The sequence below is a fragment of the Zea mays genome, chromosome 5, assembly GCF_902167145.1.
Source record: "Zea mays cultivar B73 chromosome 5, Zm-B73-REFERENCE-NAM-5.0, whole genome shotgun sequence".
Taxonomy (NCBI): Eukaryota; Viridiplantae; Streptophyta; class Magnoliopsida; order Poales; family Poaceae; genus Zea; species Zea mays.
In genome coordinates this window covers 218,626,652-218,652,795 of record NC_050100.1, presented here as the reverse complement: position 1 = coordinate 218,652,795, position 26,144 = coordinate 218,626,652, and the positions used below count along the sequence as shown (strand labels likewise).

The window sequence follows — 26,144 nt, the reverse complement described above, 5'->3', positions numbered from 1 at the left end:
GTATAGCGGTTAATTTCTCAAATGCTGTTTTTAGAAGACCTACTCGAACCATTTCATACATGATACAACACCTGTTCAGATCTTTTTTCCTAAAATGTGTTTTAACGATGTATTCTGAGAAAAGGGCAACCCGAAGTAGAAAGTTGGGCCTTCCCCTGTATTTCTTTCTTCCCGTGAATTCTTCCAAGTAAAGTTTAATCTATTAGTCATGCAATTCACCGGCATTTAGTAATAGTCTAATAGCAATATCTAAGTAAGTTCTGATTCACGAGAGTTCATCTGGAACACTCGTGATGGGTCATTGCTCCATGCCTAAGAATTAGAGAAATTTAAAATTTACTGTGCCACGCTTGAATGGAAATGGTCTGGTCTGTACAATAAATCTTTAACCTGTCTGTAAGACTGCATCATGCATTTAAACACATAATTGTGAACAATGTTTGTTCAATACAATAATTTACAGAACTGATTGTTTGGTGATATATGTGCAGTTGTATTTTGCATTTACTTCTGCTATACACACCAATAATAAGCAGCGAGAAGCCATTTTTTTTCAACACATGGGACCTGCGCCATCAAGGTATCTACGCATAACTATGGTGGATGTTTTCGTTGCAGATGACAGTGAAGAATGAATCATACACTACATGGTTCACGCTGGCTACAAAACCATGCAGAATCATGGTTTAAACGGCTAACCCGCTTGGGTCTAAATTGAATGGTTTGATACGAGAAACAGGAATCTGGTTTACAATTCTGCGTTTCAGAAACATCCCATAGAAATGTGCGTTTCAGAAATTACTGTTAACATGATATGTCATCCAGGCATTCGATTTACATGGAGCTTGCCTCCTTTAACGACGTGTAATTTACTCGTCTTTACAGTGGGTGCCATTTCATTCCTACAAGAGCAGGTCTACATCTTCACATCAGGCTTCCACCGTTGACATTGATGCAGTTACCTGCAGTTTGCCGTTAGGTTGCAAGCACATCGGCATTCTGAATCTGGGGTAGGAAGACTGGAAGCGAAGAATTTGATCAGATTACTTAACTGGGTAGGATGCGCGTTCTTCTCTGGAAACACATGTCGTCTATATGAGAAACAGAGAGCGCCACCAAGCGTAGAATGCTGAAAGCAAATGATAGATGAGAAACGGCTTAGAAAACGCGAAGTTGATGAAACACATGTCGTCTTCGTACATCGCCCAGTTTCTTTTTTTTATTCAGACCAAGAACGAGAAGAAGAAAACGCAGGTTGCCACAAGAACAAAGGACTGGAGGGCCGTCATGTCATTACCGCCGGCGTCGGCCGCGTCGTGCCTGCCGCGCCGCCCGTGCTCCCACGCGTCGTCGGGGTCGTCCATCCCGTGCGGTGGGAACAGCCACGAGAACGGCCCCCACCGCACCAACGTCGGGGGCTCTCTCCCCCTCTCCCCGTTCCTGCTGTTCCTGTCGCCGTCGCTTCCGCCGCGAGGTGCGGCCTGGCTGCCGCCGTTGGACGTGGACCCGGCTCCCGGCAGCTGGTACCGGCAGACCGGGCAGGAGTTGTGCAGGCGGAGCCACGGCACGATGCAGTCGGAGTGGTAGACGTGCTTGCACGGCAGCTGCCGCGCGGCCTCCCCGAGCTCGAAGTCCTCCTTGCACACGGGGCACTGCGAGCCGTCCGACAGGTGTGCCCCGGTGATCCGCACCGTCGGGAGCGAGTCGATGGCCGACGGCGGCGCCGGCGCCGGCCCCGGCCGGTCGTTCTGCGTCAGCTCCTCGATGAGGTTGTTCAGGTTCGGCCCCGTGAAGTAGTTCCCGAGGTCGACGGCCGGGGCCGTGGTCGGCCGCCGCAGTACCGGCGGCGGCGGCGGCGGGGAGGGCACGCGCCGTCGAACCGGCGCCGGCGCAGGAGCAGGATGCGTGGCAGGTCCCTGCGCCGGCGCAGCAGGCTGGCGGAACGCGCGGCCTGGTACCGTCGTCGCCGGCTCCCCGCCGTATATGACCCAGCGGCGCGGGTGGCCGTCGTGCTGGCGCTGCGGGTGGAACGGGTGCGGCAGAAAGTGCGGCGGCGGGAACGCGGGGCGCGCCGGCAGGTCGATCTCGTGGAGGAAGCGGCCGAAGCAGCGCGGGCAGAAGACGTCGGTGGACGGGTAGGAGATGATGCGGAGCGCGCGGCCGCACTGGTAGCACCAGTACATGCGGCACGTCCGGTGGCGCACGGGCGCCGTCGTCGCCGACATCGGCGAGGCGGTGGTTGCGGTTCCTTGCGTCGGGTTGGTTTGATGGTGCCTGGCTGCCTGCCTCGATCGGCAGCTGTAGCTCTCGGAGGAGGAGGATGGAATTGTGCATGAGACGACGCTGGTTTTAAAGCAAATGCAGGCTTGGTTGTTTGGGGCGCGGAAATTGACGCACGGGTGGCAAAGGATGGCTTTGCGGGTGGATGAAAGCGATTCTGCGGCGAGCTGAGCTGAGCTGAGGTGAGTTCGTAGGGGGCGTGCGGTGTTCGGCGACGGTGACTTGTGCGTGGCGCCAAAGCGCGGGTTGCTTGCCGGCCAGGAGGTGATGGAGGCGGCCAGCGTATAGATCTCCAAATGTGCAGCTGGGCACGACACGGCCCATGCACGCTTGGAGTTTGGACTATGTCGTGTGTGCTCAGTCATGGTATGACAAGGCTTAAACTGTCCGGATCATATACAATAAGCTGTAGGTTCGTCTGAGAGTAGATGCCTTTATTCAAATTCGATGTTAAAAGTTTAAACCACAAACCGTATTGTTAAAATATATTGAGTCTAGATCTTACAAAAACGTTCAAATATAGATGGGATTGTCCACGCCATTTAAAATATTTAAAATTTTAAGCACTAGCTTGTCCGCATCACTAAAATCACCAAGACCTAGTAGTGTGTATCTGTCGGTTGTAATCACACCCCTCCGAGGGTGTACAATTTCTTTGGGAAACCTTCTTTATCTTACTAGGTACGTGCTCGTGCGTTGCTACGGTTTCCATTTATTGCATAGGTAGACCTTGTCAAATAAATTTTAGAGAGGTCAATTCAACTTTAGTTGAACATATTGATCTTTTCAATGATCCAAAGCTGAACACTCATAGAGTACAGAACATTTATAGCTTTACATGTTCTCTTTCTCTCTAAAACCAACACTACATGATGTTGAACTGATGATGCGCCTCACAACGATGGCTAATGCGTTGAAGAATTCTCATCTTTGTTGCCATCTCAGGTTCTCAATAGCATTTTTTTTCTCTGACGAGGAAATCAACATGTCATCAATTCTTAGCCTTCCTACCTCTCTTAGCAAGTTGGGCTTTCATCGTGCCCTTTTTAAGACCCTTTTCTACAACCTTCACCTTCTTCGGTGCCTTCCCCTACATGTCACGTGAAACATATTGGATTCCCCATCAGGTGCACTATGATGTTGCAACAAGCATTGATCTGAGCAAAGAAAAAAATTATTTCGATCAAAAATTAAATTATTCTAAATACTAAGGAAAATGCTCCAAGCAAAGAGAAATGTTCCGAGAAAGAAAAAAGTTATAACCAAAAAACTAAAATTGTTCTAATCACCAGAATTGATCAAGGAAATTTTTTGATGAAGCAAAGAATATTTGAGCATCAATAGTAAATTTGCAAGCAATAAAAGATTTTATGACAAAGACACAAGTGTCCGGATGAAAATAAAATGTTCCATGGAATCAAAGATAATTATTGGAGCCAACTCACATATGTAGTGATCATATGTGCCAAAAGATAATTATAAAATGGTGGAAAATATATAGCAGGATGGATAAATCATAAGTCAAACATGTGCAGTGCAGCATGATACAATTTTGCCAAAGAAAACCTGTTACACTGCGTTTGGATATCGAAATTCAGACCCAGAATTCAGAATTGGAAATGGCAAATTCAAATTCTGGTGTTTGGATGGTCACAATATTTGGAATTGGAAATCCATCAAATTCCAGCCGGTATTCGACTCTACACGCGCACGCTCCCCTACAATACCGACCCTGACCCTCTGTTTTGCTCGGTATTGCATCCAAACTATAAAGTTGGTATTGCATCTAATTTCCAAAGCCAGTTTGATTTGGTATTGGATCCAATTCAATTGCACCATCTCCGATATTTATATTCAAACAGAGCATTATGTGCAATGGTTCTTGTCCACTTCACCTATGGTGATGTAGGAAGTCGTTAGACTATTTGCTATCTGCAGTTCACCTAGATACCAAGAATCTCATCCACAGGGACAAAAAAAACCATTGGCTTTGTCTTAAGAATGTGAACAACTTAAGAGCCACAAACATGAACATTGCAAGAAAGATAGAAATGAACAAGATAGAAGATATGAAATTGTAGCAGTAGCCGCCCATCAATCAACATACTGGGTTTATATGTAAGTTTGAAACCGCCGATACAAATCGATCATACTGTGGTCCCTAGCATTTCTAGTAGATTTACAAGCAGAATGACACAACTATACATACCTACCATTAAGAGACACAAAGTTGTATGGTGCTTCTAGTTCTACTCAAAAGTCAAATGCTATATTAATAGCTAGTGTCCATTACAAGTAACAGCACTACTGAAACAAAAACAGAATGCAAATGATCTTACCTTCTAGACCCCTTCATGTATCCAACAGCCCAGACTCTCTCAAGGCCATAGTTTAGTGTGTTCTCAAGTCTACAGAATAGTTCAAGATATAAAACAAAGAACATCTCAGGATATGAGATTATAAAGAGCAACACAAGTGGTGTTCAGAAATCAGTATAGAACATTTTCCAGATTATCGCAGAGGCAAGAATAATTTAACTTTACCAACCTACGAGGACAAAACTTGGGTCTAGGTGGTGGGAGTGCACACCGCACCTCCCACCAAAAGAGCCAGGCTCAACAACTGATTCAAAAAAAACAAGTACTCCTTTCATTCTAAATTATAAGATGGTTTGGCTTTTCTAGATATATTGCTTTAACTATGTATCTAGACATAGTGTGTATCTAAGTGCATAGTAAAAGCTATGTTTCTACAAAAGGCAAAATGTATTATAATTCGGAATGGATGTAGTAGTATTTGTGATTTTGATAAGCAAAATAGTTAGACTAATCGCTGTCCTTTTGTTTCACACCCTACATGTCACTACACAGTGTACACACGGAATGTAATTGTGTATGTAAGACAGGTCATGACAGGCATGCAAATAGGAAAAAATATAACGCGCAGATAGGGTTTGGTGAGAAATTGCATGATATCATAGGAAATAATAAAAAGGTATTAATCATAAAAGGTAAAATAAAGCATATTTCATTCAAGGACATGGCAGATAAGCTCATATATTCAAGTTAGCACACCATGGAATTATAAGTTGTCGTGTGTTTTAACTTTGAACCATAAGAAAGTTAAATACCAATGTCATGCCCATAAGCCTTTACATTGAAATTAGCTATGCCCAATTGTACGAGAAACAAGATAGTTGTTTAGGGTCAATGTTTATGAAGAAGTCAGTAGATCTGTGTTTCAGGATGGAGAATTGATAATGGCCAAATTGTAAAGAAAAATTGAACAGACCTCTGCTTACATAAACAAGCAAACATAGAGATAAATAAAAACATGTTACCTGTAAGTTGTCGAATGCCATATACGAACTGTACCATCTTCAGATCCAGTAATGATTATAGGGAGCTCAGGATGGAAACAAACAACAGAAATATTATGTGTATACCCTTCAAGAGTCTGAACACAGCTCTTCGTCTGGTAATCCCAGACCTATTTTGCCATAAAGCACACCACCTTAGGACTGGATAGAATAATCAAACACTCCAAACATATAGCTGAGTACAAAATTGTACCTTTGCGGTGGAGTCATCAGAACCAGTAATCAAATAGGGCCTGTCACCACCAGTGAAGTAGTCAACACAGTTGACACCCTTTTGATGCCCATCAAGTGTGAAGTTTGGATCTGGAGAACCCAAACTCCATATCTGCAGTTCAAAGAAGTATAAATGAACAAGATCACATCATGAGTCGTGGTTAACATCTCGCTGCATAATATTGCAAAAAGGCATACCTTTGTAGTGCGGTCAAGGGATGCACTTGCAAAGGTGTTAATATCCTTTGGATTGAAAGTAACCTGCATCACATAGTGTGAATGTCCCTCAAATATTTGAGTGCACACCCACCCTTTATCCCAGTCCCACAGTTTTATTAGCATGTCATCAGATGTTGACAGCACATATGGTAGAGTTGGATGGACCGCAACACATCTGATGTAATCAGTATGAGCCTAAAAAACGTTAACTTTGTCCATGGCATCTGAGACTGTATGCTATGTTTTGCTCATTTCCTTTGGCACCTCCTACCCCAATCAAAATGTTGCAGCCTGTTCCAAGCCCAAATAATCAGAAACAGTCCCACCAATTGCTTGATTGTCACCAGACAGTATCTAAGCAGCCAACTACCAAAAAATTCAAATCTCATAGTAACTGTATGGAGTTCAGCCTCAAAAACGAAAAACTTAAGAATAAACCTTACCTATTTGGACATTTCACAAGAAAGGAGCCCTCAGCATATATACATCTGACGGTCGTCTAGTGACTGACGAGCTCTTACGTTGGTGGCGACAGGGAGGACAATGGTGACAGCCGATATCGAGAACATGATCTGCATATAGCCTTCAACCTTGAGCTTTCGGGCTAATAGACGTGACCCGATGGAGCTACCCAGCATGGATGACACCATGAATGTAGCAAAAATAAAATCGTGAGGAATGTCTTCTTCATTTGGACTCAATGCTGGAGTCCATAGGAAGACAAATGTGTACATGGAGCCCTCAAACAATGACTGTATGGCTCCCAGTAATGCAATCTTTTCATCTGAAGATCAAATGGACAGCGTTAGAAGGCAAACACAGGTTTCATATGCATATTTGGTTATGCGCAGTCTGATGAGATGGGTTAAGCATACCTGACACAATTGCCTTAGCTGCAACCTTGAACTGGGCCATCAGGTCCTTGCTTTCAGATGGATATCCGTAGTTTTCACTCCATGAGGACATTATGATAGCCATGCCAATCGCAAGAAAGCATGCGGCCGCATCAAATGGAGCCACAGGACCAAAGCCCAAGTTCTCAGCAAGAAGGTTCGCAAATAGCCCAGATACAATGGCAATTAAGCCGTTCCCAAGGAAGATGGCTTTGGAGAATGTTATGGTCAGCCACTGCGGGTCAAAGCCTCTCTGTAAAAATAGGAAACAAAGGTTGATATTCAGATTCAGTAGGGCCCTCCCCTCTGTTTGTGTAAAAAAAAGACGTCTGTACAAACCAACAAGATGCAATGTGTCCATCCATCCCCATAATTCACAAATGTAAGATCATGCGGTATTAACAAAGCTTTTGTCGCAAGTGGAAGAGCATGGCACTTTGTATCACAGGCAGCAGCTACTGCATCAGTAGATCCTTTGGATTCTATTGATAATTATTATTGTCTACGACTTAAAGGACATGGCCGAATAAAAGGACAAATCTCAATAAGAGCATCCATAAGATTGGGCCATGCTTGTTAAATGCTCACCGTCTTGGCCATGTCAGGTGTCAACCACCTGATCCACCGACACAAGTAGCAGAAACCAAACATAGGGTGGATTTCAGCTTGCATCCAGCAAGATTTTCCTCAGTCTTTCCAGACCCTGAAAAAGCCACATTTCACTGGGCTTGGCAATCAAACATGAGAACATGGACATCTTTATGTTCTCGAAACTCCAAGCTACTCATGTCAGTTCAGTGTTCATTTTTTTAATCGTACGTCAGTCAGCTCATTATAATAAGTGTTGCAATTCACTTAGCAGTCAAACATCCAAGATCCAATACGCTTAGCTGGCTTCAACGACAGGCATGTGACGAATGGGTCTAATCCAAATGGTGCTCCCTCTATAGTAATTTATGCATGACAAGGATTGGGAAAAGCAAGCAACACATTGGAAATACGCATATAGCTTGTACTACGTGCCTTCCAGAGAGAGGCGCAGGCAAAGAAAAACTTTGGGTTAAAGGCAAATGCAGAGCAGCAGTAATTCGGCGATGGAGAGAGACAAGCCGCAGATCTGTAGGGGCAAGGCAATGGCTATGGCAATGGATTACCTTGTTGTGCTCGGCGACGAGCCAGGACTCGAAGGCGGAGAAGAGCAGCGAGGTGGCGATGCCCCCGAGGATGCGGCCGATCATGAGGACCCTGTAGATATCAGCATTTCAATCTTGAGGATGCGGCCATTCTCGATATCAGCATTTCAATCTTGAAGCCCCGAAGCAAACCTAGGGATAATGCCAGATCCAAGTGAGACGAGGCAGATAGGGGGAGGGGGAACGATGGGTGCGTACCTGACCACATTAGATAGGAAGAGGGCGAGTACCTCAACGACGAAGCCGTGTTGTGGGTTGACGATGTCCTTAGCGTGAAGACGGGAGTCGGGCGCGATGATGTAGTTGTGCAGCAGTGCAGCACCTCCATGATCTCCACCGGCTTCATCAGCGGGAAGGAGAGCTCGCCATCCCCTCCATCGCAGGCACCACAGGCGAACCGTTGCAGCGACGCCTTCCTGGCGATGGGCAGGTCGTCGCGTAGAGCCGGGGCCATCGCATGCTCGGCGCCGGCTACGAGGCACACGACCTCGGTCGCCCATGGGAAAGTCCTCGAAAACAGCACCACCTGCCACCATAGAAGATGGTGAATGCCGTCGGCGCCGTGGGGGCTGGCCCGACCAACTCCTCGCACCTTGCGGCGCCTGACTCCTGGTCGGCGGTGACAACGTCCGCGCCGGGCATCAAGCTCAGGGTCGTGGTGGCTGGGGGTAGCGGGGTTTGCGGCGGCCGCCATCTGCTGCGCCGGGCATCGCAGGCATGGGCATGCGCCTCAGTGGGCGTCGCGAGGGCGGGGGCAGGCATCAACGACTGTTCGCGTTGTCGTTGCCAAGGAAGGGGGCGCTGTGGCGGCAGCCATCGCGAGCAGGGGCCACAAAATCGACGCGCGGAGGAGGTGGGGGATGGGGAGCACGAGACGAGGGGCTCTGAGGCGGGGATTAGGGTGGGGTGTGGAGTGCGTATGCGGGCATCGTGCGTGACGGTGATGCTGGAATCACTGGGGGGTGGTAGAGGATGGGGAAGGGGCTCAGACGTGGATCGCGGCGAGGAGGTGAGGAATTGGATCACGCCGCTCTGCGCGCCGAGGAGGAGAAGGGAATGGATCACGCCGAGGAGTGGATCGCGGGCCTTCCATGGATCGCGCCGAGGAGGAGTGGATCGCGCTGAGGAGTGGATCGCGGACCTTCCATGGATCGCGCTGAGGAGTGGATCGCGGACCTTCCCCGTCCGTGACCCCTGGCAGAACCGTGCGCCAGAAAAAATGTGGACGCCTACACTCTCTTCTTAAGAGTAGTAGAGATTAATGAAATGACGCACAGCGTGGTTAGAAAAATCATCAAGATAGAGCATTACCATCACAAGAACACAGTCATAGCATCACTATCATAGACTCAAATACACAAACACATACCAAATCATATTATAATGTTGTTTGTGCAATGGTTTTCTCGTTAAAAATCTTTCTATTTAAAAATTCACGCATCATAAGAAAAACGTAGAAGAAAAGGAGTACAATCTAGCTCCTAAAATTATATTTGTCGGTATCTCAAGAATAGGGTATCCACTCCTATTGGCGGGATCCTGTGGCTATGTTTAGTCACAGGTCAAACGTGGTCTGCCCTGGCTTAGAGTTTATGCCCATTTGACGAGACCACTTGCCTCATATGGGGTCAGTCTCCACGAGGGCTCTTCGGATCCCCGACAACGGGGCTTTAGGGCTGCCGCGTGTCCTGAGAATGAGGACTCTTTGTAGCAACGCCCAGGAGCCGGACCCCCGTGGGACGGTCCTGGACACCCGCGTGTGCCGCCCGGACCTTCGACCTAAAGGGGTCCATGACTGCCACATTTTTGGGCCGGTGCCGGAGGAACCCAAACCCCTCCAAGCACCTTCTGGACCCCTGGCTCGGGGTGGTCCAAAGCTGACATGTTTGCATACACTTCTGGTTGTTGTTCCCTTCTCAGGTGGAGATTTGGTGCTGTCATGTGTCCTATGGCGCGTGACGTAAGCCACCGTGTGGAATCTGACATAAGCCTCTGATATGGGGGCCACCTGTGTTTAATGCGAGTAGCATGCGTGTGTGAATCATCTAGGTCCCTAAGTGGTGTTTTGGTAATTAATGATAACTGATTGTGGACTAACAGTTCCTTGAGTGATAAGATTGTAGAACTGAACCACAATGTACAACAAAGTTCTTGAGGAATCATAACCATTGATTGTGGATCAAGTGAAGGCAAAGATAAGACATAGGTTTTTGCTTTTGCCGGTTAGCAGGTGTTTAGAGAAGAAACTGACTAGATTAATAGGATAGACAGTCATACTATTAAGAGGGATCAATGAACTTTAGTGATGTGTAACTTAGTGCCTCGTAGAGCATAAACGGTAACATGTGCATGAGGGCTAACAACGCTACGGGTTTCAAAATTAAAATTCTTTTGAATCAGCGCAAAAACTTTCTTTCCTGAGGACGGCGGACCGTTCGGGCCAGATGGCCGGACCGTCCGCGACTCTGCTAGAGAGGTATGTCCCTGCCTTCCTGTGGCTATAGGTGTACATTCGGGCCGTCCGGCCCGGCCCGGCCCAAGCCCGAAAAGGCCCGTATTATTTGAATTTCGGGTCGGTCGGGCCCATTTGATTTTCTAGCCGTACCGGGTCGGCCCACAGGCCTAGCCCAAGGCCCAGCCCGTAGTTGTTTAAACGTGTCGAGCTCATTTCGAGCGACCCAAAGTTATAGAAAGCCCGAAATTCAATTTTTGGCCCGAAATTCACATTAGGGCCCTAAATTCGATTTTTGGCCCGAAATTCACATCAGAGCCCTAAATTCAAAAAATAATAAAACAAAATAAAAGATAAGACAATTAAATTTGAACAAAAGCAAACTTAATATTTGTATTAAAGTTACCATAGCTATGCAATGACTACCTCGTTTACAAATCATTTTGTTAGAAGGAAAAAGAGTATAATCACCTCTATACAAAGTTCGTAAGTTCAGTTTATTGTCTAATGTTCATAACAAAAGTAAAATTACATCACATACTCTAATTCAAAGCTACAAAAAACATCTAACTAGCATTATCTATATCTTTGTGTTCTTTATCAAGTATATGAAAGTGTGGAATGAAGTGTGGTTTTAATAAATATATGGGCCTTTTCGTGCCTGTATATGGGCCATTTCGTGCTTGCCTTAAATGGGTCGTGCTCGTGCTCGCCCATGGGTCGTGACTCGTGACCTTGTCCCAAACCCGGCCCGATATATCGGGCCGTGCCGGTCCGGCACTAAAATATTTCGGGTCGTGCCGTGCCTGGGCCGTGCTTTTTTCGTGCTTCGGGCCGGCCCATCCGGCCGCCCAAATGTACACCTATATGTGTGGCGGACCGTCCAGCCCCGACAGGCGGACCATCCGCATAAGAAGAACCGAGTTTGGGCATGGATGATGTGTTTTTGAGACTTTGTACTACGGACCATCCGGGGTTTTTAGCCGGACGGTAAGTGGTCCATGTGCGGACCGTCCGACCATGATTGGCGTACCGTCCGCTCGTATTACTGAGACTGTTCAAGCACTCTGTTACTCAAGTGTGTTAGGTTCCGGACCGTCCGGCCCTAGTGGGCGGACCGTCCGACCTTGACTTTTCTGACAGCTCTGACAGGTTTCAAACGGTCGATATAGTCGTTATTGGTACGGCGGACCGTCCGACCATAGGGTGCGGACCGTTCGCGTGTACGCAGAAGCTGTGCAAGTTGCACATAACGACTACATATGTGTTGAGGGGCTATAAATAGAAGTGTAGCTTGTGTGTGGATACTCTCTTTGCCATTTCTAGCATACATTGAACTCATTTGTGAGCCTTCCACTCAAACACTCACACTAGTTGATTGATATCGCATTCTAGTGAGTGATTGAGACACTCTAGTGCATTTGCATTCGTTGTGATCCTTTTGAGGCACTAGATGATACACCGGGCAAGCGTCATCGACTTGTTACTCTTGGAGGTTGCCGCCTCCTAGACGGCTCGGGTGTTGTCTCCGTTGAGCTCTCTGTGAAGATTGTGGAGGAGTCGCGAGATTCATTGTGAGTGGTTTGCGCCTACCTCGCGGGAGCGGCAAAGGTGAGACTAGTGAAATCGAGGTATTGAGTGAGTTCTTGTCCACTTGGCTCAAAGACCAAGCCGTGTCTTGGTAGAGGAGCAAGTGAGAGCTTGAATTCCACCTCAACGTGGATTAGGGGTGAATGACAAATCATTGATACCACGGGATAAATCTCGGTGTCTTTCTGTCAACTATTTTACATTGTTTACAAGTAGTTGGTAACTTATATATTGTTTATCTTTGTGGCATTAGATTAAATTAATCATTACATTTTGTTGTTTCATCAAGGCTAGAAATATTTACATCTCTTGTTGTTTTGATTAAATTTGTCTAGTGTATTTTATTTTAATCAAAATCGTCTATTCACCCCCCCTCTAGTCAGTGTCCTAGATCCTCTATAATAGGATAATATTTATCTATGGCCCAACCGGTAAGGCCTGACCCTCGTAAGCCCACCCGTAGACGCTATCTGTGGTCTAGCCCGATGAGGGTCGCCCTTATAAACCTGGTCTCTAGTTTTCGCTCCACATAGCTCATGTATCCAATTATAAAGGAAGAATATGTTCCCACCCGTTGATTTACTTTCCTGTTTACACATGTTGTTTTCCTCTACCCCTTCTGTGGATCCAAACTTCTGTTGTAATCATGAAATCAGAGTCATGTATTTAGCCTTGCACCTGGTTTTGGGACCCCACTTGATGATGAATGAGGATTGGTGAAAGGGAAATAGGGTCAAACCTTTTCCTAAATAATTTTGGTGGTTGAATTGCCCAACACAAATAATTGGACTAACTAGTTTGCTCTAGATTATACATTCTACAGGTGCCAATGGTTCAACACAAACCAATAAAAAGAACGAGTTAGGCTTCAAAAGAAAGGAGCAAAAAGGAAACTGAAGTGTGCCCTGGTCTGGCGCACCGGACTATCCGGTGTGCCACCAGACAGTGTTTGGTGCACCACCGGACAGTGTTCGGTGCACCAGGGTGAATCAACTCAAACTCTGCAGCTTCGGGTTTCCCAGGCGCAGCTCCGCTATAATTCATCGGACTGTCCGGTGCGCCAGCGGAGCAACGACTATCTGCGCAACGGTCGACTCTGACGGATGAATAGTGCAGCACAGTACCGCGTCAGAAGTCAGAGCAGCAGGTCAGAGGGGCACCGGACACTTAGGTGTCTCACCTAAGGCTACAATTTGGTTGGTGGCTATAAATACCACCCCAACCGGCCACTTCAAGGTGTGGGAGCCCAAGCAACATTCCAAGTCATATAGTTGACATATCCAAGCCCTCCCAACCATTTCTATTCATTGATCCATCCTATACATAAGATTTAGACCACTTCAACCTACACAAGTGCCACAAAAGAGAGAGCAAGCAAAAGAAAGCTTCTCGTGTGAGTTTAGCAATAGTGCCTTGTGAGATTCATCGAGAGAAAGTGTGTGCTACATCTTGTGTTCATTTGTGCGTGGAGTTTTGACTCCCATTGAACTTCCTCCAAAGTTTTGGAGGCTTGTAAAGCTAGCAAGAGACACCTAAGTGTGTGGTGATCCTTGCGGGGTCTTAAGTGATCCTTGAGAAGAAGAAGAGCTCTCCGGTCTTGGGGATCGGTAGAGAGAGGGAAAGGGTTGAAAGAGACCCGTCCTTAGTGGACTCCTCAACGGGGACTAGGCCTTCGAGGGCCGAACCTCGGTAAAACAAATCACTCGTGTCTCTTGTGTTTATTGCTTGTGATTTGTTTGTTCTCTCCCTTTCTATGTTCCCTTGCGCTACTCTTTTCTTATATTATATTGTGTTGCTTCAAGTTAAATTTTCATTTAGAGAAGCAACTTCTTGCAAGAAAGAACTTGTGTTTATCCTCTTATTATCTAAGCCATCTTGCATTATTCTCCACTAACATTTCTAGTAGTATTGTTATTGATTAAATTCCGCACTCTTTGAAAACAATACTCGTTGCAAGCAAAGGACTTAGTTTTATACTCCGATAATTGTGAATCTTGTTCTAACTACTAATCAAGGGATCTAGTTTGGATTTAGTATTATAATTTTCAGGTTTCGCCTATCCACCCCCTCTAGGCGACTTTCAATTGGTATCAGAGCTAGACACTTCATATTGAGTCTAACAACTCGAAGTGATAGCTCGTAGAAGATCCTAAAAGAACAAGAAGACACCTCCGAAGGAAAACAATGAGGTAACTCTTGAGATATAACTTTCCTGTTGTTCTAATTATGATTCATGGTCTACTAGGGTGATAAATACTTTTAGAACCGTAGATCTACAATTAGAACAAATTTTAGACAAGAGTATCATTCCTGAAAGGGAATTAGGCTTACACCTATTTCCTAATTAATTTTGGTGGTTGAATTGCCCAACACAAATCTTTGGACTAACTAGTTTGCTCTAGTCTATAAGTTATACAGGTGCCAAAGGTTCACAAAAAGCCAATAAAAAGACCAAGAAAAGGGTTCAATAAAAAGAGCAAGGGACAACCGAAGCGAGCCCTGGTCTGGCGCACCGGACTGTCCGGTGTGCCACCGGACAGTGTCCGGTGCACCATCGGACAGTGTCCGGTGCACCAGGGGACTCCAAGCTGAACTCATCACCTTCGGGAATTCTCAGAGGCGCTTCACTATAATTCACCGGACTGTCCGGTGCACCACCAGACATTGTCCTGTGCCCCAAGGAAGAGCGGCTCTGAACTCGCCAGCTTCGGGAATCCGCTCCGCTAGAATTCACCGAACATGTCCGGTGCACACCGGACTGTCCGGTGAGCCAGCGGAGCAACGGCTACTTCGCGCGCAACGGTCGACTGCAACGCATTAAATGCGCGCCTGCGCGCGCAGAGGGGCAATACACGCGCGGGTGGCACACCGGACAGTCTACAGGACTTGTCCGGTGCGCCACCGGACAGCCAGGCGGGCCCACAAGTCAAAGCTCCAACGGTCGGAACCCAACGGTCTGGTGACGTGGCTGGCGTACCGGACAGTGTCCGGTGGCGCACCGGACTGTTGAAAGGGAAATGTGCCCTTGGGCCATTTTCTAAGTATTTTGGTGATTGAGTGCCAACACAAGTACTTAAATGTGAATCTATGCCCATGGATGAACAAAGTGCAAATCAAGAGCTAAGGTATGTTTCTAAGTCTTAGTACATTGGTTTTATGTACTAATATACTTGTCTAAGTATCAGAAACAGGAAGAAGAAGAAAAGAGGAGAGTTGGCTGTGTACAGCCAAGTGGCTGTTTCGGTCTGGGGCACCGGACTGTCCGGTGGTGCACCGGACAGTGTCCGGTGCGCCAGGCTACCTCGGCCGAAGAGGCCGCTCTCGGGAATTTGCTGACGGCGTACGGTTAAAATTCACCGGACTGTCCGGTGTGCACCGGGCTGTCCGGTGAGCCAACGGTCGGCCGGGCCAACGGTCGGCCGCGGATTCTGCGCGCGACACGTGGCCAAGCCAACGGTCGGAAGGGGGCACCGGACTGTCCGGTGTGCACCGGACATGTCCGGTGCGCCAACGGCTCCCAGATCTGCAACGGTCGGCTTCGCCATTTAAGGAAAGGAATCGGGCACCGGACACTGTCCGGTGTGCACCGGACTGTCCGGTGCGCCCGATGACAGAAGGCAAGGATGGCCTTCCAGATTTGTTCTCAACGACTCCTAGCTGCCTTGGGGCTATAAAAGGGACCCCTAGGCGCATGGAGGAGTACACCAAGCTTTCCTACAACATTCCTAAGCACCAAGACATCGATCTCGCGCATTCGTTTCATTGTGATAGCATATAGAGCTCTTGTTGAGTTGTGAACTCATTGAGTTGTGTTGCGAGCTCTTGTTGCGACTTGTGTGCGTGCTGTTGCTCTGATTTTGAGTCTTGTGTGCGTTGCTAGTTCTCCCTTACTCCGTATTTCTTTGTGAATCTTAAGTGTAAGGGCGAGAGGCTCCAAGTTGTGGAGATTCCTCGCAAACGGGATTGAGAAAAAGCAAACAAAACACCGTGGTATTCAAGTGGGTCTTTGGACCGCTTGAGAGGGGTTGATTGCAACCCTCGTCCGTTGGGACGCCACAACGTGGAGTAGGCAAGCGTTGGTCTTGGCCGAACCACGGGATAAACCACTGTGTCATCTCTGTGTTTGAACTCTTGTGGTATTGTGTTTTGTTGAGACTCCTCTCTAGCCACTTGGCTATTATTGTGCTAACACTTAACAAGTTTTTGCGGCTATAAGTTTAAGTTTTCACAGGATCACCTATTCACCCCCCCCTCTAGGTGCTCTCAACTGTCTGGTGCGCCATGCGACAGCAGCCTCCACCAAACGGCTAGTTTGGTGGTTGGGGCTATAAATACCCCAACCACCCCCACATTCAAGTCATCCAAGTTTTCCACCTTCCAACTACTTACAAGAGATCTAGCATTCAATTCTAGAAACACCCAAGTGATCAAATCCTCTCCCAATTCCACACAAAGCTTTAGTGATTAGTGAGAGAGATTTGTTGTGTTCTTTTGAGCTCTTGCGCTTGGATTGCTTCTTTTCTTTCTCAATCTTTCTTGAGATCAAACTCACTTGTAATTGAGGCAAGAGACACCAATTGTGTGGTGGTCCTTGCGGGAACTTTGTGTTCCATTTGTTTGAGAAGAAGAAGCTCACTCGGTCCGAGGGACCGTTTGAGAGAGGGAAAGGGTTGAAAGAGACCCGGTCTTTGTGACCACCTCAACGGGGAGTAGGTTTATGAAAGGGAAATGTGCCCTTGGGCTATTTCTAAGTATTTTGGTGATTTAGTGTCTAACACAAGTGCTTAAATATAAAATGGTGGACAAAGTACAAACCAAGGATAAAGGTATGTTTCTCAGACTTAGTACATTGTTTTATGGACTAATGTATTGTGTCTAAGTGCTGGAAACAGGAAAAATCCAATTGAAAATGCCTTGGCTCGAGCAGCCAAGACTTTGCTGAGTCTGGGAGCACCGGACTGTCCGGTGGTGCACCGGACACTGTCCGGTGCGCCAGGCTGGCTTGAGCGAACTGGCCGCTCTCGGGAATCCACCGGCTACGTACGGCTATAATTCACCGGACTGTTCGGTGTGCACCGGACTGTCCAGTGAGCCAACGGTCGGCCGCGCAATCTGCGCGGGACACGTGGCCGAGCCAACGACTAGAAGAAGGCACCGGACTGTCCGGTGTGCACCGGACATGTCCGGTGCGCCAATGGCTCTCTGGCCACTAACGGTCAACTGCAACATTTATGGAAAGGAATCGGGCACCGGACAATGTCCGGTGTGCACCGGACTGTCCGGTGCGCCAGTCGACAGAAGGCAAGATCAGCCTTCCTAGATTGCTCTCAACGACTCCTAGCTGCCTTGGGGCTATAAAAGGGACCCCGGACCCCTAGGCACATGAAGGAGTACACCAAGCATTCCTACAACATTCCTAAGCACCAAGACATCGATTCTACGCTTTTGATTCTTTGCGATAGCAATTAGAGCTCTAGTTGAGTAGTGAACTCATTGAGTTGTGTTGTGAGCTCTAGTTGCAACTTGTGTGCGTGGTGTTGCTGTGATTTCTCGTCTTGAATGCGTTGCTAATCCCTCCCTTGCTCCGTGCTCCTTTGTGATCTTAAAGTGTAAGGGCGAGAGGCTCCAAAGTGTGGAGATTCCTCGCAAACGGGATTGAGTAAAGCAAGCAAAACACCGTGGTATTCAAGTGGGTCTTTGGACCGCTTGAGAGGGGTTGATTGCAACCCTCGTCCGTTGGGACGCCACAACGTGGAGTAGGCAAGCGTTGGTCTTGGCCGAACCACGGGATAACCACCGTGCCATCTCTGTGATTGATTTCTTGTGGTTATTGTGTTTTGTTGAGACTTCTCTCTAGCCACTTGGCATTTACTGTGCTAACACTTAACCAAGTTTTTGTGGCTTAAGTTTTTCAAGTTTTACAGGATCACCTATTCACCCCCCCCCTCTAGGTGCTCTCAATTGGTATCAGAGTCGTTCTCTTCACAAAGGGACTAACCGCCCGAAGAGATGGATCCTAAGGGGAAGGGTATCGTGATCAACGATAAAGAGAAGGAATCCTTCGTCAACGAGCCAAAGGACGACAAGCCTAACGACTCCGGCTCGGGCCATAGACGGAAGGAAGGGAAGAAGAAGAAGATGAGGCGCATCAAGGAGATCGTCTACTATGACGATAGCGATGAGTCTACTTCTTCCCAAAAGGACGACGACCACAACGACTACGAGAGAAGGAAACCGGTTAATTCGAACTTTTCTTTTGACTACTCTCGTATTCCGCAAAGTTCAAATTCACATTTGCTCTCCATTCCACTCGGCAAGCCCCCACACTTTGATGGGGAGGACTACGGATTTTGGAGCCACAAAATGCGTAGTCACCTATTCTCTCTACATCCTAGTATATGGGAGATTATAGAGAGTGGAATGCACTTTGATAGTTCGGATAGTCCCATGTTCATTAATGAGCAAATCCATAAGAATGCACAAGCTACTACTGTTCTTCTAGCTTCATTGTGCAGGGATGAATATCACAAAGTGAGCAGCTTGGATAACGCCAAGCAGATCTGGGACACCCTCAAGATTTCTCATGAGGGGAACGACGTCACCTTGCTCACCAAAATGGAGTTGGTGGAAGGCGAGCTTGGACGGTTCGCGATGATAAGGGGCGAGGAGCCAACTCAAACATACAACCGGCTCAAGACCCTTATCAACAAAATAAGGAGCTACGGAAGCACACGATGGACAGACCACGACGTCGTCCGACTGATGCTAAGGTCCTTTACCGTTCTTGATCCTCATTTGGTAAATAATATTCGTGAGAATCCCAGGTACACCAAAATGTCGCCCGAAGAAGTCCTTGGAAAATTCGTTAGCGGGCGGATAATGATCAAGGAGGCGAGGTACGTGGACGATGCCTTGAATGGTCCGATCAACGAACTGCAACCCCTTGCTCTCAAGGCAACAAGAAGCAAGGAGGCGCTACCTAGTAAGGTGGCACAAATTGAGGCAGTCGTACTTAATGATGAAGAGATGGCCCTCATCATCAAAAGATTCAAGACGACGCTTAAAGGTCGCAAGGGACAGCCAAGCAAGACCAAAGCCAAGGGGAAGCGCTCATGCTTCAAATGCGGTAAGCTTGGTCATTTTATTGCTAACTGTCCCGACAATGATAGTGATCAGGACCAAGGGAACAAGAGGGAGAAGAAGAAAAATTACAAGAAGGCCAAGGGCGAGGCACATCTAGGAAAGGAGTGGGACTCGGATTGCTCCTCCTCCGACTCCGACAATGAAGAACTCGCCGCCATCGCCTTCAACAAGTCATCTCTCTTCCCCAACGAGCGTCACACAAGCCTTATGGCAAGGGAGAAGAAGGTATGTAGTCAAAACTCTACTTATGCTTCTTCAAGTGAGGACGAGTCTAGTGATGAGGATGAAATAGATTATTCATGTTTGTTTAAGGACCTAGATAGAACCAAGGTAGATAAAATTAATGAATTGATTGATGCCTTGAATGATAAAAATAGGCTTTTAGAAAAACAAGAGGACTTGTTGTATGAAGAACATGACAAATTTGTAGAAGCACAAAAATCTCATGCCTTAGAAGTTAAGAGAAATGAAATGCTTTCTTTTGAATTATCTTCTTGCCATGAGACAATTTCAAGCTTAAGGAGCATTAATGATGATTTGAATGCTAAGTTATAAATAGCTAGTAAATCAACAACTTGTGTAGAAAATGTTGTTATTTGCAATAGATGTAAAGATATTGATATTAATGCTTGTAGTGAACACATAGCTTCTATTGCAAAATTAAATGATGAAATGGCTAGTCTTAATGGCCAACTTAAGGCTAGCAAAAGTGATTTTGATAAACTAAAATTTGCTAGGGATGCCTACACGATTGGTAGACACCCCTCAATTAAGGATGGGCTTGGCTTCAAAAGGGAAGCCAAGAACTTAACAAGCCATAAGGCTCCCATTTCCGCCAAGGAGAAAGGGAAGGCCCCTATGGCAAGTAGTACTAAAAAGAATCATGCTTTTATGTACAATGATAGAAGACAGTCTCATAGGAGTTGTAATGCGTTTGATTCACATGCCTATGATTCTTATGCTATGTATGCTTCCAGTTCTTCCTATATGCATGGTAGAGATATGCCTAGGAAAAATATTCATCATGTGCCTAGAAAGAATATTGTTCATGCTCCTAGGAAAGTTATGAATGGACCCTCTACAATTTATCATGCTTTAAATGTTTCCTTTGCTATTTGTAGAAAGGATAGGAAGATAGTTGCTAGGAAGTTAGGGGCAAAATGCAAGGATGATAAAACTTGCATTTGGGTCCCTAAGGAAATTGTGACTAACCTTGTAGGACCCAACAAGAGTTGGGTACCTAAGACCCAAGCCTAAATTTGCCTTGCAGGTTTATGCATCCGGGGGTTCAAGCTGGATTATCGACAGCGGATGCACAAACCATATGACGGGGGAGAAGAAGATGTTCACCTCCTACGTCAAGAATAAGGATTCCCAAGATTCAATCATATTCGGTGATGGGAACCAAGGCAAGGTGAAAGGTTTAGGCAAGATTGCAATATCAAATGAGCATTCTATCTCTAATGTGTTTTTAGTGGAGAGTCTTGGATATAATTTACTATCTGTTAGTCAATTATGTAATATGGGATATATCTGTTTATTTACAAATGTAGATGTGTCTGTCTTTAGAAGATGTGATGGTTCACTAGCTTTTAAGGGTGTACTAGACGGCAAACTTTACTTAGTTGATTTTGCAAAAGAAGAGGCCGGTCTAGATGCATGCTTAATGGCTAAGACTTGCATGGGCTGGTTGTGGCATCGCCGCTTAGCACATGTGGGGATGAAGAACCTCCACAAGCTTCTAAAGGGAGAACACGTGATAGGTCTAACCAATGTTCATTTCGAAAAAGATAGACCTTGTGCAGCTTGTCAAGCAGGTAAACAAGTGGGAGGAGCACATCACAGCAAGAATGTGATGACCACGTCAAGACCTCTGGAGCTGCTGCATATGGACCTCTTCGGACCCGTCGCCTATCTGAGCATAGGAGGAAGTAAGTATGGTCTAGTTATTGTTGATGACTTTTCCCGCTTCACTTGGGTGTTCTTTTTGCAGGATAAGTCTGAAACCCAAGGGACCCTCAAGCGCTTCCTCAGGAGAGCTCAAAATGAGTTTGAGCTCAAGGTGAAGAAGATAAGGAGCGACAACGGGTCCGAATTCAAGAATCTTCAAGTGGAGGAGTTCCTTGAGGAGGAAGGGATCAAGCACGAGTTCTCCGCTCCCTACACACCTCAGCAAAATGGTGTGGTAGAGAGGAAGAACAGGACGCTCATTGATATGGCGAGGACCTTGCTTGGAGAGTTCAAGACCCCCGAGCGTTTTTGGTCGGAAGCCGTGAACACGGCTTACCACGCCATCAACAGGGTCTACCTTCACCGCCTCCTCAAGAAGACTTCATATGAGCTGCTAACTGGTAACAAACCCAATGTATCGTACTTTCGTGTATTTGGGAGTAAATGCTACATTCTAGTGAAGAAGGGTAGGAATTCCAAATTTGCTCCTAAAGTCGTAGAAGGGTTTTTATTAGGTTATGATTCAAATACAAAGGCGTATAGGGTCTTCAACAAATCATCGGGTTTGGTTGAAGTCTCTAGCGACGTTGTATTTGATGAGACTAATGGCTCTCCAAGAGAGCAAGTTGTTGATCTTGATGATGTAGATGAAGAAGACGTTCCAACGGCCGCGATACGCACCATGGCGATTGGAGATGTACGGCCTCAGGAACATTTGGAGCAAGATCAACCGTCTTCCTCAACTATGGTGCATCCCCCAACCCAAGATGACGAACAGGTACCTCAAGTGGAGGCGCATGATCAAGGGGGAGAACAGGATGTTCAAATTGAAGAGGAAGAAGCACCTCAGGCATCTCCAACCCAAGTTCGAGCGACGATTCAAAGGGATCATCCTGTCGACCAGATACTGGGTGATATTAGCAAGGGAGTAACTACTCGTTCAAGATTAGTTAATTTGTGTGAGCATTACTCTTTTGTCTCTTCTATTGAGCCTTTCAGGGTAGAAGAGGCCTTGCTAGATCCGGACTGGGTGTTGGCCATGCAGGAGGAACTCAACAATTTCAAGCGCAATGAAGTTTGGACACTGGTGCCTCGCCCCAAGAAAAATGTTGTGGGAACCAAGTGGGTGTTCCGCAACAAACAGGACGAGCACGGGGTGGTGACAAGGAACAAGGCTCGGCTTGTGGCAAAAGGTTATGCCCAAGTCGCAGGTTTGGACTTTGAGGAGACATTCACTCCTGTGGCTAGGCTAGAATCAATTCGTATCTTGCTAGCATATGTCGTTCACCATTCTTTCAGGTTGTACCAAATGGATGTGAAGAGCGCTTTCCTCAACGGGCCGATCAAAGAGGAGGTGTACGTGGAGCAACCCCCTGGCTTCGAGGATGAACGGTACCCTGACCACGTGTGTAAGCTCTCTAAGGCGCTCTATGGACTTAAGCAAGCCCCAAGAGCATGGTATGAATGCCTTAGAGACTTTTTAATTGCTAATGCTTTCAAGGTCGGGAAAGCCGATCCAACTCTTTTTACTAAGACTTGCAATGGTGATCTTTTTGTATGCCAAATTTATGTCGATGACATAATATTTGGTTCTACTAATCAAAAGTCTTGTGAAGAGTTTAGCAGGGTGATGACGCAGAAATTCGAGATGTCGATGATGGGCGAGTTGAACTACTTCCTTGGGTTCCAAGTGAAGCAACTCAAGGACGGCACTTTCATCTCCCAAACGAAGTACATGCAAGATTTGCTAAAGCGGTTTGGGATAAAGGACGCCAAGCCCGCAAAGACGCCGATGGGAACCGACGGACACACCGACCTCAACAAAGGAGGTAAGTCCGTTGATCAAAAAGCATACCGGTCCATGATAGGTTCTTTGCTTTATTTATGTGCTAGTAGACCGGATATTATGCTTAGTGTATGCATGTGTGCTAGATTTCAATCTGATCCTAAGGAGTGTCACTTAGTGGCTGTGAAGCGAATTCTTCGATATTTAGTCGCTACGCCTTGCTTCGGGATCTGGTATCCAAAGGGGTCTACCTTTGACTTGATTGGGTACTCAGATTCCGACTATGCTGGATGTAAGGTCGATAGAAAGAGTACATCGGGGACGTGCCAACTCTTAGGAAGGTCCCTGGTGTCATGGAACTCTAAGAAACAAACCTCTGTTGCCCTATCCACCGCTGAGGCCGAGTACGTTGCCGCAGGACAGTGTTGCGCGCAACTGCTTTGGATGAGGCAAACCCTCAGGGGCTTTGGCTACAATCTGAGCAAAGTCCCACTCCTATGTGACAATGAGAGTGCTATCCGAATAGCGGAAAATCCTGTTGAGCACAGCCGCACAAAGCACATTGACATCCGACATCACTTTTTGAGAGACCACCAACAAAAGGGAAATATCGAAGTGTTTTATGTTAGCACCGAGAACCAGCTAGCCGATATCTTTACCAAGCCTCTAGATGAGAAGACCTTTTGCAGGCTGCGTAGTGAGCTCAATATCTTAGATTCGCGGAACTTGGATTGAAATGTAGCATACATGTGTTTATGCCTTTGATCATGTTCATTCTGCATTTTGTTGCTTATTGTGGTGCTCAAGTTGTACAAACACTCCCTGGACCTCTCAAGTCCTGCTTGCAAGTGATGCACATACTTAGGGGGAGCTGTGCTACAACTTGACCCTTTGAGACTAACCATGTACTTGAGTTTGATTGTTTTAGTCTCAAAGGAGGATTGAAAGGGAAAAGGTGGACTTGGACCATGCAAGACTTCCACTGCACTCCGATGAAAAGAGTAACTTTTCCAAGTTCATCTTTATACTCTTATTGCCTTTGTGTTCTCATTTGAAGATTTTGGTGAGGCAATGGGGTTAAAGGGCCAAGATTGATCCCGTTTTGGTGCTTGATGCCAAAGGGGGAGAAAATAAAGGCCAAAGCAATAGATGGATCAGCTACCACTTGAGAAATTTTGAAAATAGTAGATTAGAGCTTTTGGTTTGTCAAAACTCTTTTATTGTCTCTTATGTCAAAAGTTGGCCTCTTGTGGGGAGAAGTGTTGATTATGGGAAAAAGGGGGAGTTTTTGAAATCCTTGATCAAGTTTCTTTGGAAAACCTCTCTTTATGTCTCTACAAGTGGTTTTGACTTAGAGATAGGAATTTGAGTTTGATTTGCAAAAACAAACCAAGTGGTGGCATAGAGTGATCCATATATGTCAAATTTGAATCAAAATAATTTGAGTTCTTATTTGAAGTGATTTTGTACCTGTTCTACTTGCTTTATATTGTGTTGGCATAAATCACCAAAAAGGGGGAGATTGAAAGGGAAATGTGCCCTTGGGCTATTTCTAAGTATTTTGGTGATTTAGTGTCTAACACAAGTGCTTAAATATAAAATGGTGGACAAAGTACAAACCAAGGATAAAGGTATGTTTCTCAGACTTAGTACATTGTTTTATGGACTAATGTATTGTGTCTAAGTGCTGGAAACAGGAAAAATCCAATTGAAAATGCCTTGGCTCGAGCAGCCAAGACTTTGCTGAGTCTGGGAGCACCGGACTGTTCGGTGGTGCACCGGACACTGTCCGGTGCGCCAGGCTGGCTTGAGCGAACTGGCCGCTCTCGGGAATCCACCGGCTACGTACGGCTATAATTCACCGGACTGTCCGGTGTGCACCGGACTGTCCGGTGAGCCAACGGTCGCCGCGCAATCTGCGCGGGACACGTGGCCGAGCCAACGGCTAGAAGAAGGCACCGGACTGTCCGGTGCGCCAACGGCTCTCTGGCCACCAACGGTCAACTGCAACATTTATGGAAAGGAATCGGGCACCGGACAATGTCCGGTGTGCACCGGACTGTCCGGTGCGCCAGTCGATAGAAGGCAAGATCAGCCTTCCTAGATTGCTCTCAATGACTCCTAGCTGCCTTGGGGCTATAAAAGGGACCCCTAGGCACATGAAGGAGTACACCAAGCATTCCTACAACATTCCTAAGCACCAAGACATCGATTCCGCGCTTTTGATTCTTTGCGATAGCAATTAGAGCTCTAGTTGAGTAGTGAACTCATTGAGTTGTGTTGTGAGCTCTAGTTGCAACTTGTGTGCGTGGTGTTGCTGTGATTTCTCGTCTTGAGTGTGTTGCTAATCCCTCCCTTGCTCCGTGCTTCTTTGTGATCTTAAAGTGTAAGGGCGAGAGGCTCCAAAGTGTGGAGATTCCTCGCAAACGGGATTGAGTAAAGCAAGCAAAACACCGTGGTATTCAAGTGGGTCTTTGGACCGCTTGAGAGGGGTTGATTGCAACCCTCGTCCGTTGGGACGCCACAATGTGGAGTAGGCAAGCGTTGGTCTTGGCCGAACCATGGGATAACCACCGTGCCATCTCTGTGATTGATTTCTTGTGGTTATTGTGTTTTGTTGAGACTTCTCTCTAGCCACTTGGCATTTACTGTGCTAACACTTAACCAAGTTTTTGAGGCTTAAGTTTTTCAAGTTTTACAGGATCACCTATTCACCCCCCCCTCTAGGTGCTCTCAGTTTGCAAGAACTGAACCTCGGTAAAACAAATCTGCGTGTCACACTCTTTATTCGCTTGCGATTTGTTTTGCACCCTCTCTCTCGGACTCGATTATATTTCTAACGCTAATCCGGCTTGTAGTTGTGATTTAATTTGTAAATTTCAGATTCGCCCTATTCACCCCCCCTCTAGGCGACTTTCAATTGGTATCAGAGCCCGGTGCTTCATTAGAGCCTAACCGCTTGAAGTGATGTCGGGAGATCACGCCAAGAAGGAGATGAAGACCGGCGACAAGCCCACTACAAGCCACGAGAAAGCTTCATCGGAAG

General features: G+C 46.6%; 1 protein-coding gene and 2 pseudogenes across 4 annotated transcripts; all 3 read right to left on the bottom strand.

The window, feature by feature from the left end:
* Window positions 1-629: 629 nt before the first annotated feature.
* Window positions 630-2,410, bottom strand: LOC103627791 (probable E3 ubiquitin-protein ligase RHC1A). 2 transcript variants are annotated; one of them, XM_008648092.4, is made up of 3 exons: window positions 1,298-2,410; window positions 1,053-1,129; window positions 630-962 (listed from the first exon to the last, which is right to left on the bottom strand). In XM_008648092.4, the coding sequence occupies exons 1-2, from the start codon at window positions 2,223-2,225 to the stop codon at window positions 1,092-1,094; spliced, it is 966 nt and encodes a 321-aa protein (XP_008646314.1). In that variant the 5' UTR covers window positions 2,226-2,410; the 3' UTR covers window positions 630-962; window positions 1,053-1,091. The 2 variants fall into 2 exon arrangements, with proteins under 2 accessions (XP_008646314.1, XP_008646313.1); XM_008648091.3 differs by having other exon boundaries at window positions 630-1,129; window positions 1,298-2,360.
* A 2,190-nt stretch (window positions 2,411-4,600) lies between these two features.
* LOC103627790 (WD40 repeat superfamily pseudogene) lies at window positions 4,601-6,213 on the bottom strand (annotated as a pseudogene). The gene is made up of 4 exons (NR_161252.1): window positions 6,071-6,213; window positions 5,853-5,984; window positions 5,621-5,769; window positions 4,601-4,688 (listed from the first exon to the last, which is right to left on the bottom strand). The product of NR_161252.1 is annotated as a WD40 repeat superfamily pseudogene (transcript).
* Window positions 6,214-6,966: 753 nt separating this feature from the next.
* On the bottom strand, window positions 6,967-8,229 carry LOC103628874 (Major facilitator superfamily protein pseudogene; annotated as a pseudogene). The gene is made up of 2 exons (NR_161250.1): window positions 8,139-8,229; window positions 6,967-7,237 (listed from the first exon to the last, which is right to left on the bottom strand). The product of NR_161250.1 is annotated as a Major facilitator superfamily protein pseudogene (transcript).
* Between the last annotated feature and the right edge of the window lie 17,915 nt (window positions 8,230-26,144).